Source organism: Solanum stenotomum, chromosome 2 (assembly GCF_019186545.1).
Source record: "Solanum stenotomum isolate F172 chromosome 2, ASM1918654v1, whole genome shotgun sequence".
Lineage (NCBI taxonomy): Eukaryota > Viridiplantae > Streptophyta > Magnoliopsida > Solanales > Solanaceae > Solanum > Solanum stenotomum.
The window spans coordinates 6,511,355-6,525,732 of NC_064283.1; the positions used below are offsets into that span (position 1 = coordinate 6,511,355).

At 34.5% G+C, this 14,378-nt stretch overlaps 1 protein-coding gene across 1 annotated transcript in view; it reads left to right on the forward strand.

The window, feature by feature from the left end:
* The first annotated feature begins 1,556 nt into the window (after positions 1-1,556).
* LOC125856877 (protein SABRE) overlaps positions 1,557-14,378 on the forward strand; it is a 49,485-nt gene continuing 36,663 nt past the window's right edge. The window contains exons 1-4 of the mRNA XM_049536527.1: positions 1,557-1,850; positions 10,885-10,996; positions 12,014-12,274; positions 13,227-13,486. Of these exons, the coding sequence (XP_049392484.1) occupies positions 1,780-1,850; positions 10,885-10,996; positions 12,014-12,274; positions 13,227-13,486 (704 nt within the window). The 5' untranslated portion in view covers positions 1,557-1,779. The remainder of the gene's footprint in view (positions 1,851-10,884; positions 10,997-12,013; positions 12,275-13,226; positions 13,487-14,378) is intronic.

A 14,378-nucleotide genomic window follows, 5' to 3' on the forward strand; every position in this document is an offset into this window, starting at 1 on the left:
CATGAAGAATGGAAACAGAATCAAACGAGGTCTTCTTTTGTTCGTTTTTAACAACGTTGTACAAATGTTAGAATTTGTTTATTAACTTTAAATTAAATAATTACATTTAAGTTTTATTTCAAACTTTGATGAAAATAAAAAAAAAATCAAATTCATTGAAAATTCAATTAGCTTTATTAGATTTTTAATTTATAGATTTCTAAGAAATTTACTAACTATTATTTAGAAAGTCCTTTAAATACCTTAGTTAGTTATTGGAATAATTAAATATGAGCTCTTTAAAAATGATTATAAAGATGAGTGGCTGCATGGATTCGAACTTGCGCGTCTGGGCTCCATGAGAGAGCCTCCGGCCACAATAACTCATTGTGTTAAGGGTGTCCAAAGTGTTAAATTTAACATTTTGAACAACATTTTATTTAGGTGTACAATATAATTTTACGATTGGACACCCTCAACACACTGTAGCTCCGCCCTTGACTCCAAGGGTTAGTCACTTATAGTTAAACTTTGTTGTCACCAACAACCATTCGTTATAACAATTTAATATTCTCTAAAACTATTTTTCTTTTCATGTTATATGTAGCGCTACTTTCAGAAAAATAAAAAAATAAATAGAAAGTAATAGAAAGTAGAATTCCTGAACCTGACAGAAAGTAATTCGCTATTTTCTGTAGGCAAGTCTTCAAAAGTAAATTTTTTTTTGTCCAATTAATGATTCTCCTCCATAATAACAACCTACTTATAGTAATAGTGACATTCATTATAGTAGTGTATTTTTTTATAAAACTCGTTTACATAACAATTATATATACTCAATCTGTTGTGTAAGAATTTTATCATGTATATAAACAAATATAAAAATATTTATGGTAATCATTAATAGTATCACAAACATATAAATTTCAAATATTTAATGATGGTAATTTATTATGGTCATAACTTCACAAAGGAAAAGGAAAAACTATTGATATTTACCTTATTTATATTCACATTTTTTCTATTTTCTAAAATTAAATTTGACTAACAAATTACTCTTTCTTCTTCTCCACACACAAACTAATCAAAATAATTTTTACATATTTTATAACAACCATAAAATTTCAAACAAACACCACCACTTTAACAAGCTTCAATTGTAATTAAAACTATTACTACAAAAAATGTAATTAAAATTAAAAAGCTCAAATCCCAAAAAGGACTAGTTAGTCAATTAACACTAAACAAAGACATTTCATGCACGTCCATCAAAGAAACCAATAAATAAAAACAAACAAATAAATAAATTAAAATAAAAAAATAATCACAATAGTTCCCCGTACATCCCACCACACCCGATCCAACTCAATTGTCTTCTCCATTTCTCCAAGTTAAAAAAAAAAAAACACAGAAAAGAGTGATACACCACTTTCTCCCCTATTTCTTCTCTAAAATAAAATCGCAAAATATCTTTATTCTCCGGATCCATCTCTTTTTTTTTCTTTCTTCTTCTTTTCCTTAAATTATAAATATATATATATTTTTTATTCATCACTTCGTTTCCACTTTCTCTACTATTTTTCACCTTCTTCCCCTTTTCTTCTCGAATCTTCTCTCCCAAAATTCACCATTTGATCTTCGTTTCTACACTATGAACATGATGTAAAACTTCAATTCCTTGTTTTCTCTTTGAGTAGTTCAGTTGTTTCGGGGGGTGGAATCGGAGTTTAAGCAAATGATATAACAGTTGAAGAAGGGGATAAATTATTAGAGGATCGGACGGGTGGACGGACGCCGGCAATGGATGTTTCACCGGCGAAGTTTCTATTTGGATTCCTATTTGCTTCTATAATACTATGGAGTATTTTCGTGTAAGTCAATCTGAGTCAAAGTTGTATTGATTATCAATTGACTGGTGTTTACGTGTTGTTGATGATAATGTATTGTGATCTTGTTTGAATTGATTGATCTCATATGTGCTTTATGTTTTTGTTTGTTGAATTGTGCAATGGAAATGAGTTGACGCAATTTGTTTGAACTACACATTATAGGCTCCGATTGAACTAGCATTTTGTAGTTTTTACCAGATTAGAGCGAGCAATTTCCTCTTTTTTTTTTTTTTTTTTTGCGGCAAGAGGGATTGGGATTTAACTAAGTTGAAGAGACTCTATGTGGCTTTCTATGTAAAGAAATCCAAATTATTTCTCATGTGATAGCATGATAATTGTAGTTGAACAATATCTCTTTGTTTCTCTTACTGAACTTGTATTTTCTTTGTGTTTGCCCTGTAAGATTTCTTCTGTACTGAACTTACTGATATGGTTTGTGCCATGTTGCAAAAGTATGGTTTTGCATAGCTTCAAGAATATGTGAATAAGCACGGCTGGGGATAGCCCCCACCGAATGTGTTCTGAAATGGACTCTCACAAAACTATGGTTTAAGGTCAAGGAGAACAAGGGGCATTGGCTCTAATAACATTTGAAAGAATATGCGCATTCCATTCAAAAACTTAAGGCCATGAGTGAATTAGCCGAAACCATTTAAACCCCTTTGGAGACCTTTTTTTTTTTTTTTTTTTTTTATGAAAACCTCTTTGGAGACCCTTACTAAACCCATGAGATATAAGTGAAGTATTCTCGTACTATTCTATTTTTGTCTTTCATTTCTTGGCTTCGAGATTTGTTCACTTGGAAAGTGGGTCTCTTTCTACCAATCGTTGATAGTTTGTCCTTGGTCTTTTGGATAGGTTTGAAATTAAGACACGATAATTTGATTATAGAATGCAAGAATTACTTTATGTGGATACTCAACAAAACATAGAGACAGATTGAGGAATGTGCGAGCGATCTCAAAGAAATGTCTATTCTTCCTATCCCTTTATTGTGCCATAGGTACGGAATGTTTGATGAATAATTTAATGAGAAGCCATAGAATGTTGGACTTTGTTANCACGGCTGGGGATAGCCCCCACCGAATGTGTTCTGAAATGGACTCTCACAAAACTATGGTTTAAGGTCAAGGAGAACAAGGGGCATTGGCTCTAATAACATTTGACAGAATATGCGCATTCCATTCAAAAACTTAAGGCCATGAGTGAATTAGCCCAAACCATTTAAACCCCTTTGGAGACCTTTTTTTTTTTTTTTTTTTTTTTTGATGAAAACCTCTTTGGAGACCCTTACTAAACCCATGAGAGATAAGTGAAGTATTCTCGTACTATTCTATTTTTGTCTTTCATTTCTTGGCATCGAGATTAGTTCACTTGGAAAGTGGGTCTCTTTCTACCAATCGTTGATGGTTTGTCCTTGGTCTTTTGGATAGGTTTGAAATTAAGATACGATAATTTGATTATAGAATGCAAGAACTACTTTATGTGGATACTCAACAAAACATAGAGACAGATTGAGGAATGTGCGAGCGATCTCAAAGAAATGTCTATTCTTCCTATCCCTTTATTGTGCCATAGGTACGGAATGTTTGATGAATAATTTAATGAGAAGCCATAGAATGTTGGACTTGAAAGGATAGTCTAGTGCAATATCACCTAGAATAATGTGAAAATATGTATTCCTAATCTGTTTGAAGTTTGGAATACATGGAACAACTCAAAACAATGTTTGATCAAGTTTATTTTGGATACTCGTTAATGAAGCTGGAAAAAAACTTTTTTTGATCAAGAAATAAGATTTTATAAACAAAGGGCATAAAACACATGCATACAAGAAGTATACCAAAACATAGAAAATCTTACAAAAAACGCAATCCTTTCATCCCATTTTATAAGAGGTAGTTTGACTTGAGTCACTTGACATAGAGTTTAGGAAAGAAAGATTTTTGAAACTCTTGGTCTAAAAACAGTGATAGATATTTGTGTGTTTATAAATTATTTCATTAAGGGTAAAATACACATTTTAAAGTTATATTATTTTTTGCTATAGAAATGTGTCATTTTTTTTAGGACTAACTAAAAAGGAAAGTGAGTCATATAAATTGGGACAGGGGGAGTATGACTTTTTACGAACTACACCCAATCTTCTATACATACAGGGATTGGAGCAAGAGTGGAATGGAAGAAAGAAAGTTGTCCTTATCTTCTTCTTCTTCTTCTCCTCCTCCCGACATGAAGGAATGCCCGATAATCCTTCGGGGGATGGTATGCCCTTTCAGTTCTGGTCTGGGGAACGCCGATCAGTGAAAGCACAGATCTCATGGGTGCACCAAAAGAAAATAAGGGGCAAAAGGCTATTTCTTTTTGACGGAGATTCCTTTTCTATACTATTAAAAACTCTCTAATTTTTCTCTCTCCAAACAATCCTCATAAGTTCTAATGGAGCAACATCCACGCCTTGCGCCTTCTCTGTCCATGCCTGACAGCACCCACTGAAGACCCAACCAACACAATACTTCCCACCACAAATGTCACACTACCCGATCATGTAAGAGGAGGTGATTGACATCTTCACCCAAATTTTTGCACATAAAGCAAGGAAGTAAGGGATAAAAGGTGTGCCATGTGCCTATCACTAGATTTGTTCTATGATTTTGTATGTATTAGATTATGAAAGAATGTAATTGAATAGTTAGGAAACAAGCCAAACGATTTAGTGATATAAGATTAAAGGGATAACGTGGAACGTAAAGAAGATAATTTAAAATTAAAGAGGGTTAGGGCTTTTCAAGAGCAACTCTAGTTGACTTTGGGATCCTTTTGCGAAGGTGAATGGACAATGAGATCAACTCTAGTTGCCTTGGTTTGGAAACTGTTATTAAATAATGGTTGGTAAAAGAGATTTATCACCAGAAATAAAATTAGAGACACTTGATCAATGACTCAAGGTTCAAGGATGGGCTGCGAGACTCAAGTAGCAAAATTATTCGTTTGAGCGACATAGGTTGCTTATGTATATGTGTTTGCTTACTCGCTTGTTATTGAAGAAACTTATTGGTTTACCTTTGACAAAAATAAGAGAATATTGGGTTAATGGTTACACTTGGTCATAATTTTCCAAAATGGCCTCATCTGATTCTCCAGTCTTGAGGACGAAAAAAGAGTATGCATGTATCAATTGGATGCAAAATTAATAAAGATGATTTACCTTATCAAACAAAGAGTATGTAGTTGTGACAAAATGAGATATTAGGGTAAAAGAGCCAGTTGTGATAAACCACCATATGACTACACGGTGTAGTAGAGCACGACAAGCAAGAGAAAAATTCATCTATTGTAGGAACTATAAAACTAGCCAAAATCTGGCCAAGCAGACCACCTGGAAATTCGGCTAGTGTTGATAACTAAACTATATTATATCGTTGCTTTCGTTGTTTCCCAATGCTGATGGTGCATCGTTGTTAAAAGCCATTGCATTGTTGCTTAAAACGATGGAGTGATGCGAAGCGAGGGGGTATCGCTTCATGGGAGAAGGCTGTGTTTTAGAGAAAATGTGCACTTTAAACAATGACCCACAAAGTGATCCAAACAAGATGCATCTGTTTTTTGGATCTCAACTTTGAGGAGTTGGACTAATATCAACTTCATGGTATTTTGGATGCGGAAAATAATTATGTAACTTCAATCTAATTTTTATAGAACTAGAATTATATATGTTAGGTATTTTTATTTTTTCATAAATTGTGCACTTCACTTCACTTCAAAAAAGCATGCTCCACTTCTCATTTTTACGCTTCAAACCTCATAAACCTTGTCATCTTTTTTTCACTCCGCTTTTAAAAACATTGTGATGGTGAATGACATCAATTTAGCAAATTCTCCATAACTGCGCATACCCGTCTAAGTGGAGATGTCCTAATTCTTGCGTCTTTTAGTTTGTCATTTCAAAAACAACACCATAAAAGCGAGAAATATCTTGTGTGATCCTTTTCTAGAATTGATGTAGAATAGTTGAAAAAATACCATCAACTTAGTATTAATAGATTGTCATAAAATGCTACACAACTGAGCAACAATCTTCTCTTCATGTGTTGGATCCCTCACATCAATATCTACAACTTTCTTAATGAGGTGATCAAACACCTTACCGATTGCACCATAATTCTAATAGAAGAAAACCAACAACAAATACACCTCAATTCCAAGCAAGTGGAGATCAAGTGTATGAATCCTCACAAGAGAAACACAAGATAAATAGTTTGCACCTATGGTCAAGGGTTATAAAGTGATCTTGGAACTCAGGATGTTTCAAGGTTTGAAACTTGGTGGAAAGTTAGTTTGCTCCTTCAACCTTTTAATACAAACTTAGTTCCCACAAAATTGAAATCGTGACGCATGTCTACATCACACACTTAATAGCTCCACTGAAGAGCCAAAATTTAGAGGGTACTAAATGCTATAAATATGGAACCGGCCTTATTCAAGTCTAAGTGACATTGTTGGAGTGGAAGGAGTTTAATGATAAATATAGAACCTGATTCATTTTATAGGTGCATTTTACAAAGTGCATGTGCATATATGTTCATTTTCAATAGGGGAACTTATACTAAGGGGTTGTGAAAAGAAGGAAATTGCGTTACACTAAGGGGTTCTGAAAAGAGGGAAATTGCGTCTTTTATGTTAAGTCCTATATGTGAAGCTTTTGAGAGAGGAAATTGTTTTTCCACATACCTCGAAAGGGATTCTTAGAGTACCCAAAAAGGTGTGCTTCTTCACTTGACTAACCACAAGAGAGTGATCTTGACAACGAAGAACTTGAGGAAGAGAAAATTTACTAGTGTTAGTTAGTGCTTCATGTGCAAAGAATCCGGGGATGACGTAACCTACTTTTATGTTGTCGAGTAGCATCTTCGTAATGGGGGGAGCTGATGAGATTGTTTGGTTTTGAGTGGGTAATGCCGAGAACTATGAAAGAGACAATTTTTAGCTTGGCTTGAGAAGACGGAGTAGGAGATGTAGGGCATGTGAAGCTGCACTTTTAGCAGTGATGTGGACCATATGGAGAGAGAGGAATATGAGAACTTTTGGTGGAATAGAGAAAGATCTCGTACACTTGAGAAATAACCTCTTTCCTCTTATTTCTTTTTGCTGCACCCATGTGGTTACTTTTGTATAGATGATTGGTGACTTTCGTAGAAAATCATATATTTTTGTAAGATTATCTAGTTTATGGTATACTTTTGTATTCGGGCTAGTTAATGCTCTTTTGTTAATGATATTCATACTTCATCTAAAAAAAACTAAGGAATCGTTTGGTTTATAAACAAGTTATGCAAGGATAATGCATGAATTATAACATAGAGATTGACGGATTGTAATGTAGGGATTAATAATTCATGGATTATATTGAAATTACTATTTAGTGTATATTTTAAAATATGGTTTTATTTTTTTAACAAATTTTTGGTTACTACGTGCAGTATTTTTCATCATTTAATAGCTTTCACCCATGTATTGCTGGTTCCCACATTCTTATTCCATATTCTCCCTCTCAAAAAATAATACATATATTCCTGCATAAGTTTTGTGGATATTATTTTCAAGACGATAAAAATAGTAACCAAACAATGCATAACTAATCCAAAGCTTATTGGGACAACCAAAGAAAAGTGACAGAACTATAATAACTAATACATAGTTTAATACGTCTAGTGTACTATCCTATGCTGCAAGCTATATAGTCCCAAGTATAACTACATTTGCCTGGTTATTTACATTTTCCTAACATATGTTTTTCTTTGAAATTGGTAGCTTTGTATTCCTAGTAATGCTGGCCACCTCCAAAAATGTAGGGATGGTGACCAATCTATACCAATCAGCCATCTAATTTACCTAACATGGCCGAAGTATAGGCTACATATACACTCTGTTGTATATGATGTGTATATTTTGCGTATATATGTTTTTTGAGATAAGGGTAACTTTGTATTCACAAAAAATTCATCATCCAAGGGATGATGAATTACAAGTTTCCTTTAAAATCGACCATCTCTATGCTTTCCCCTACCAACTCTTGCTTACACCAAAAAAATAAGAGACTTAAGCATTTCATTTCTATCTTCTGAAACTATCATTTTGTCCTTCAAAACACCTAGCATTCCTTTCTTGCCATAGAGTCCACCATATACATGCTGGAATAGTCTTCCACCAATCTTCACTTTTCCCTCTGTTGCCAATTCTTGTCCAGCTATTAAGGAGCTCCATGGTTGTCTTTGGCATCACCCAGCTAACCCCTAGTATACACAAAAACATATTCCACAATTTTGAAGCTGCTTTACAGTGAATGAACAAATGATTATTTACTTCTGCTTTTTGCTCACACATAAAGCATCTAGAGCAAAACTACATCCCCCTTTTTTGTAATGCCTCATGTGTAAGGCAAGCTTTTCTTATGACCAACCAAACAAAACATGCTACTTATATTTTGCTTATATATATGTATATTATATGTATACGTGGTATGTATATTATATATATATGTGGTATGTATATTATATATATATCTAAGTATGTACAAATATGTATAAGTATGTATATTATATTTATATGTATATGTATGTATATTATATGCATATTAGTATTAAGTATAGACTACCTTACATTGTGTACATATTTTGTAAACTCGATGGCCCAAAAGTATGAAGTTGTATTTTTCTTTATATTTACATTATGTGTGTAGTGTACTATATGATATGTATAGTATATGTATATTTAGTATAAGTATGCACAACCTATACATTTTGTACATCTTTTGTTAATTAGTTGGCCGAAGTGTTTAGGGCCGTAATTATCATTCTTAAATAAGGTATATGGTGTAGCTCCATGGACATGCTTAGAAACAGTGGGAAGATTTTGAAGGAATATCATTCTTAAAGAAGGTAGTAGAATTACAATCAGTTAATGGTGAAACCTCTGATCTTTCCAGAATTTCCAGCTTATCAAGTAACAGTATTGGCCCATGCAAGGAGTAGAGAGAAGTACTTTTGTATTTAAATTTTAGAAGAACTTTGTTAGATTGGGAAATGGAAGAACTTAATAGTCGGCTTGAATTACTTTACAAGAAAAATCTAACTCATAGAACTGATATCGATATGGTCATATGGGAGGGCAGAAGTATGATCTTCACAGTGTATTATTTCTATAGAATATATGGATTTGTCTTGCTTTCATACGAGTCCCGAGTCCCTAAAGCAAGAAACTTCCTTTTTTTTTTCTTTCTTTCACGGACAACAACATGGGGAGCCTTGGAATAACGGAGAACGTGAGAGAAAAGTGACAATTTACATTAGCTAGTGCTTGTGTAAGTATGTGGTGGAAGATGCAATCGTCTACTACTACTGTTGCTTCCCTTCCCTTCAATTTATTGTAATACGTGGAGAAGAAGAACATGAGAAGTTACTCCTCTAGCGTTCATGGAAACACATGGATAGAGAGAAACAAGGAGCCTCTGAAGGAGTAGAAAATATTGTATTGTACATATCAATAACACTTTTTTAATAACATTTTCTTTTTAGAGCACAATTGATACTCTCGTCAAGATAAACTGACACTCTTTATGAAGAGAAAAGTGACATCTCTAGTTTGTGTACGCTTTGCTTCGTAGTTTTAACTAATCACATCAATGAACTAGTGACTTCATAAAACCACTTTTTTTTGGAGGAATATATAGCATTTCATATGCTAATGTGTAATGTGCTGCGTGGTGACAAAACCACCAACTCAGGTGTCCTTGAATAACATGTTGCAATGATGTATTTATTTTCCTTGCTCAATTTGGTGCATTATATTCTAGGGTCTTTAATCCAAGGAAATGAGGAAATTGATGGTGGTGTCGCACATCGTATTGGTGCGGGGTGGATGTAATTGATACTCGCTTTAGGAGTTTTATGCGATATGAAGATACCACTAAAACATAAAGGTAAGCTCTACAAAGTGGTAGGTAGGTTGACTTTGTTGTATGGGGCTAAGTGTTGACCAGTTAAGAACTTTTTTGTCCAGAAGATGAGAGTTGCAGAGATGAGGATGTTGAGGTTGATGTGTGGGCATATCGGGAGAGATAAAATTAGGAATGAAGATATTCGGGAGAAGGTAGGAGTGACCTCTATAGTGGACAAGACCAAATAGGCGAGACTGAGATGGTTTGTACATGTGAAGAGAAAATGTGCAGATGATCTGGTAATGAGGTGTGAGAGGTTGGCATGGGTGAGTTTAATGAGGGGTAGAGTAGGATGAAGAAGTACTGGGAGAGGTGATTAGACAAGACTTGACACAACTTTAGCTTATCAAGGATATGATCTTAGATAAGAGGATATGGAGATAATGAGTCAGAGTAGAAAGGTAAAAGGTAGTTGAGGGTTGTCTCACTACCCCTGCGGGGAGGCTTGGTGGGTAGATAATATTAACATTTTTTGCGTAGTTTCTTGTTCTTCAATTACTGCTAGTACCTGTTGTTTCTTGCGTTTCGTTTATCACATTATTCAGCTCTATACCATATGCTACGCTTTCTCTATTATTTGCTATGCCTTGTTCTACCTATATATTGTCTTTTTCGAACTACCCTGTTATGTGTTGCTTGAGCCGAGTGTGTTTTAGAAACAACCTCTACAGCTCCACGAGGTGGGGGTGAACTTTTGCGTATACTCTACCCTCCCTAGACCCCACTTGTGGGAATACACTGGGTATGTTGTAGTTTGGTGCATAGTATGATACTTATTATATGTCTTTGACTTTAATTAGGAAGCACTATTGTGTAATTCAAGCCATTGCTCTTACCGTGGGCATTTAGAAGTCTAGTTCTTTAAGATTGCTAAAATAAAAAAGTTCTAATTCTACACTTAAATATAATAGAGTTGGTATTTAATCTCTATTTCACGATGTTGAATAATTACTTCATTTTTTTTTCTTCAACTTTATTGAACTTCCGCAGTCTGCTTATTTGTGCACTTTCCTGTCTTAGGTTTGCTTCCCGTATGCTGGCTTGGATTCTAAGCCGAGCCATGGGAGCATCTGTTTCATTCCGCGTTGGAGGATGGAAATGCTTGAGAGATATCGGGGTGAAGTTCAACAAGGTTGGTCCCCCCCCCCCCCTCTCGGTTGAGCTTGATGTGGGTTTATCTATTTTATGCTGTGTGGTTTCAGGGTTTTGTCCGATGGTCCATCTTATTACTTTTCTTTTTTTTCTTTTTATTATATATTATCTTCTGGTTAACTACATGTGAAATTCATGCGTAACAATTACTACCATATCAATGCTATATTGTGAACCTTTTATAGGTGCACTTTGAAGTTGTATTGAATTAGTTAGCAGATCATCTGCCAGCTTTACAGTGTTTAAAGATGTGGTACAATCCGACACAGTTGCTTTAGAAGACAGTTATACAAATGTGATCTGATTAAGAGAATACTAGTAGGCATCCATGAGATATGTTCAATCTTACACCAAGGATTCCTTCTTTGTTTCACGAGCTACATAAAATATAATTTTTCATTCTTGAAGTGTAAGGGAATGTAGAGGAACCAGAAGACTTAGATGGTAAAGCAAAAAGAGCAGTGACAACTTGGATCCAATTTGGTCAGATGTCTGGGGGGCCAATTTCTGAGTATATTGCCCATATCTTGGGGTGATATCACATCTCATCTGGTTCCGTAATGTGAAATGGATTGAAAAGGAGTCTCTGTTAGGAGAGATTCTGCAAAAAATGTCGGCAAACATTTTTCTTTTAGAAAATTTGGCGTTCTGAAATTTCAAAGATTCGTTTTGTCATCTTAGATTGATGTCTTCGAGTTCCAGTATAGAAATTTTCCTGCATGTGGATCACTTTTTTTGTTTCTCTTCTTTTGTATCTTGTCAAAAGGAAGTTGCCACTGTAATTACACCAAGCACAGGAGTGCACAATGACTTGGGAGGTCCCTCATTTAGGGAATTTGCTGAAGGGAGTGAATAAGATGCTGTCAGTTTATCTTAGATTCAAGTTCCACTTTTGACTACTGACTTATAAGGCAACGATTAAATGCAAGATTTTCTCTTTGTGTTCATCAGTTGTATTTATATTTGATCTCATATCACTTTGAAAAATAATTTACAGGGTGCAGTTGAAAGTGTATCCATTGGCGAAATTAGACTCAGTATTCGGCAATCCTTGGTCAAGCTTGGGGTTGGTTTTATATCCAGGGATCCGAAACTACAGGTGTTAATATGTGATTTAGAAGTAGTAATGAGGGCTTCCAGTAAAATCTCAAAAAAGGCAAAATCTCGTAAATCTCGCAAGTCAGGTAGAGGGAAGTGGATGGTTGTGGCGAATATGGCCAGATTTTTTTCTGTTTCAGTGACTGAGTTGGTTGTGAAGGTAACCATTGTTCTCATTAAACTTGGTCTTATGGGTGGTCATTATTGGTTGAATTTCCTCGCATTCACTTTACTCATGTATCCAGAAAGACTGTTAGCTATTGTTGTCAGCTCTTCCCTTTAGTACATTTTATGACTGTTTGGATGCTAAAGATTTTGCTTACAAGTGTATCTTTAAATCATCTTTGATTCGTGGAGATAATTTTTATTTGCATGCAAGTTCATGTGATGAATCATGGAGAATTGTATTGCTTTTGCTTGTGGTTGGCGGCTGTCTAAGTTCCTTTAAGTTTTAACTCATACATGTCAGAATTGCAGTGATGTTGTAAGATTTCCGTCAAAGTGTGCATTGACTTGTGGTAACATATGCATATCCATGTTAATTGATAACGACAAAAGAGGCCAAACTAGTGATCTACTGCATACTAATGCTAATAATGTAATCTAGAACTTACAGACAAGATCTAAATAGCTGTAAGATTCAGATTTTTAGATTTTAGTGTGTTCTTGTTTATTATTCCTCTCTCTCTTAAAGAATTTCATATGGATAAAATTGCAAGGAGACATTTTACACTTTCCTTAATAGTGTTTTGACTTTTGGGCATTGAACATTATGAGGGATCAATAACTGGATATTTTGGGAGATTCTTCTGACTGGTGATGCAGGTGAAAATGGTATTTACATGCTTATTGCGTTAGGTGCTTGAAAATCATTTCACATTGACTGAATGAATGCTTTTTCAAGTTAGGTGTCATGAATTTGATGGAGGAATTAGTGTCCTGCTTACTTGATGTCTTTGTGTAGTATCTCACTGTAATGATAGCTAGATGAAGTTGTTCTTTAGTGGACATTATGTTACATTGCTAATTGCTTTCTGGTGCGTTTGTTTAATTTATTTAGTCATCTCTCATGGTTTTCGCATACATGCTGATTATTTGTATGAACTGTTTAGATACCAAAAGCTACTGTTGAGGTCAAAGAGTTGACACTTGATTTATCTAAAGATGGTGGATCCAAGCCAGAATTGTTTGTCAAGTTGCTGCTTGCTCCTATCTTTGTTCACTTTGGTGAATCACGAGTCAGTTATGATCAGTCATCAATGCATGGTGGATCTTTTCCCTCCAACGATAGATTATTAACCATTACTGAAAGGATTTCTGCTCCTTTCAGTTGTGAAGAATTTTCTCTCATGTGTGAGTTTGGCCATGATAGGTATACCCTCTTTCAACTGTTCCATTTGTTTCAGTTATTTTATGTAATTGAATCAACTTCTTTGGTAATTGACAATTCATGGGACCTCTCTAGTTTTTTTAATTCGACCTCTCCTGAAGTCTATATATATGGTGTTTCTGTTGGTATGTATTTGCTGGTCGAATTTCATCCCTTGATTCGAGCTTTTGAAACGGATGTACATATTCCACACCCAAACGTTAGCAGCATGAATCTCATTAGTAGTTGATGTTCTAAAACATCTGCATTGTTACACTGTCAAATGATCAGATGGAACACCTCTACATCTACATGTTCTTTTTTCACCATAACTCAACTTTAAATTCTTAATAATATATGCACCTCTGAACATTCATCTGTCAATTTGGTTATGCGCTTTTACAGAATCTGTTCCTACTCATGTATCTAATTTTGTAATGGAAGTAGTATTAATTTTGTTTTCATTACCTTGATCAAGATTACTGAAGTAAATATAGTACAAAAAGAAAGAAGAAGCTTTTGTGCAAAGACCAGTATTGAGCTATATGTGTGTGTGTGTGTAATATATTCCCTCAAATCATCAGCAGTCATTTAACACAAAATATCAGCCTCTTAAACTTTAGCCTTTAGGAATTCCTAAATAACCATTTTTTGTAGTCAGCTTTTGTAATTTGCATCTTCTTGATGCTCTTCTTATGAAACACCTTACTTCATAAAAATAGAGAGGAATGCCTAAACAATCACTCTATCCCATAGACTGCTAGTAAAAGTGTGGTTATGAGCTTATGACAATGCTTGCATATTTATGACTATATTATTTTTTAAATTTTTTTTGGACACTGGTAACATTAGTATATTATTATTATTATTATTATTGTTATTATTATTATTATTA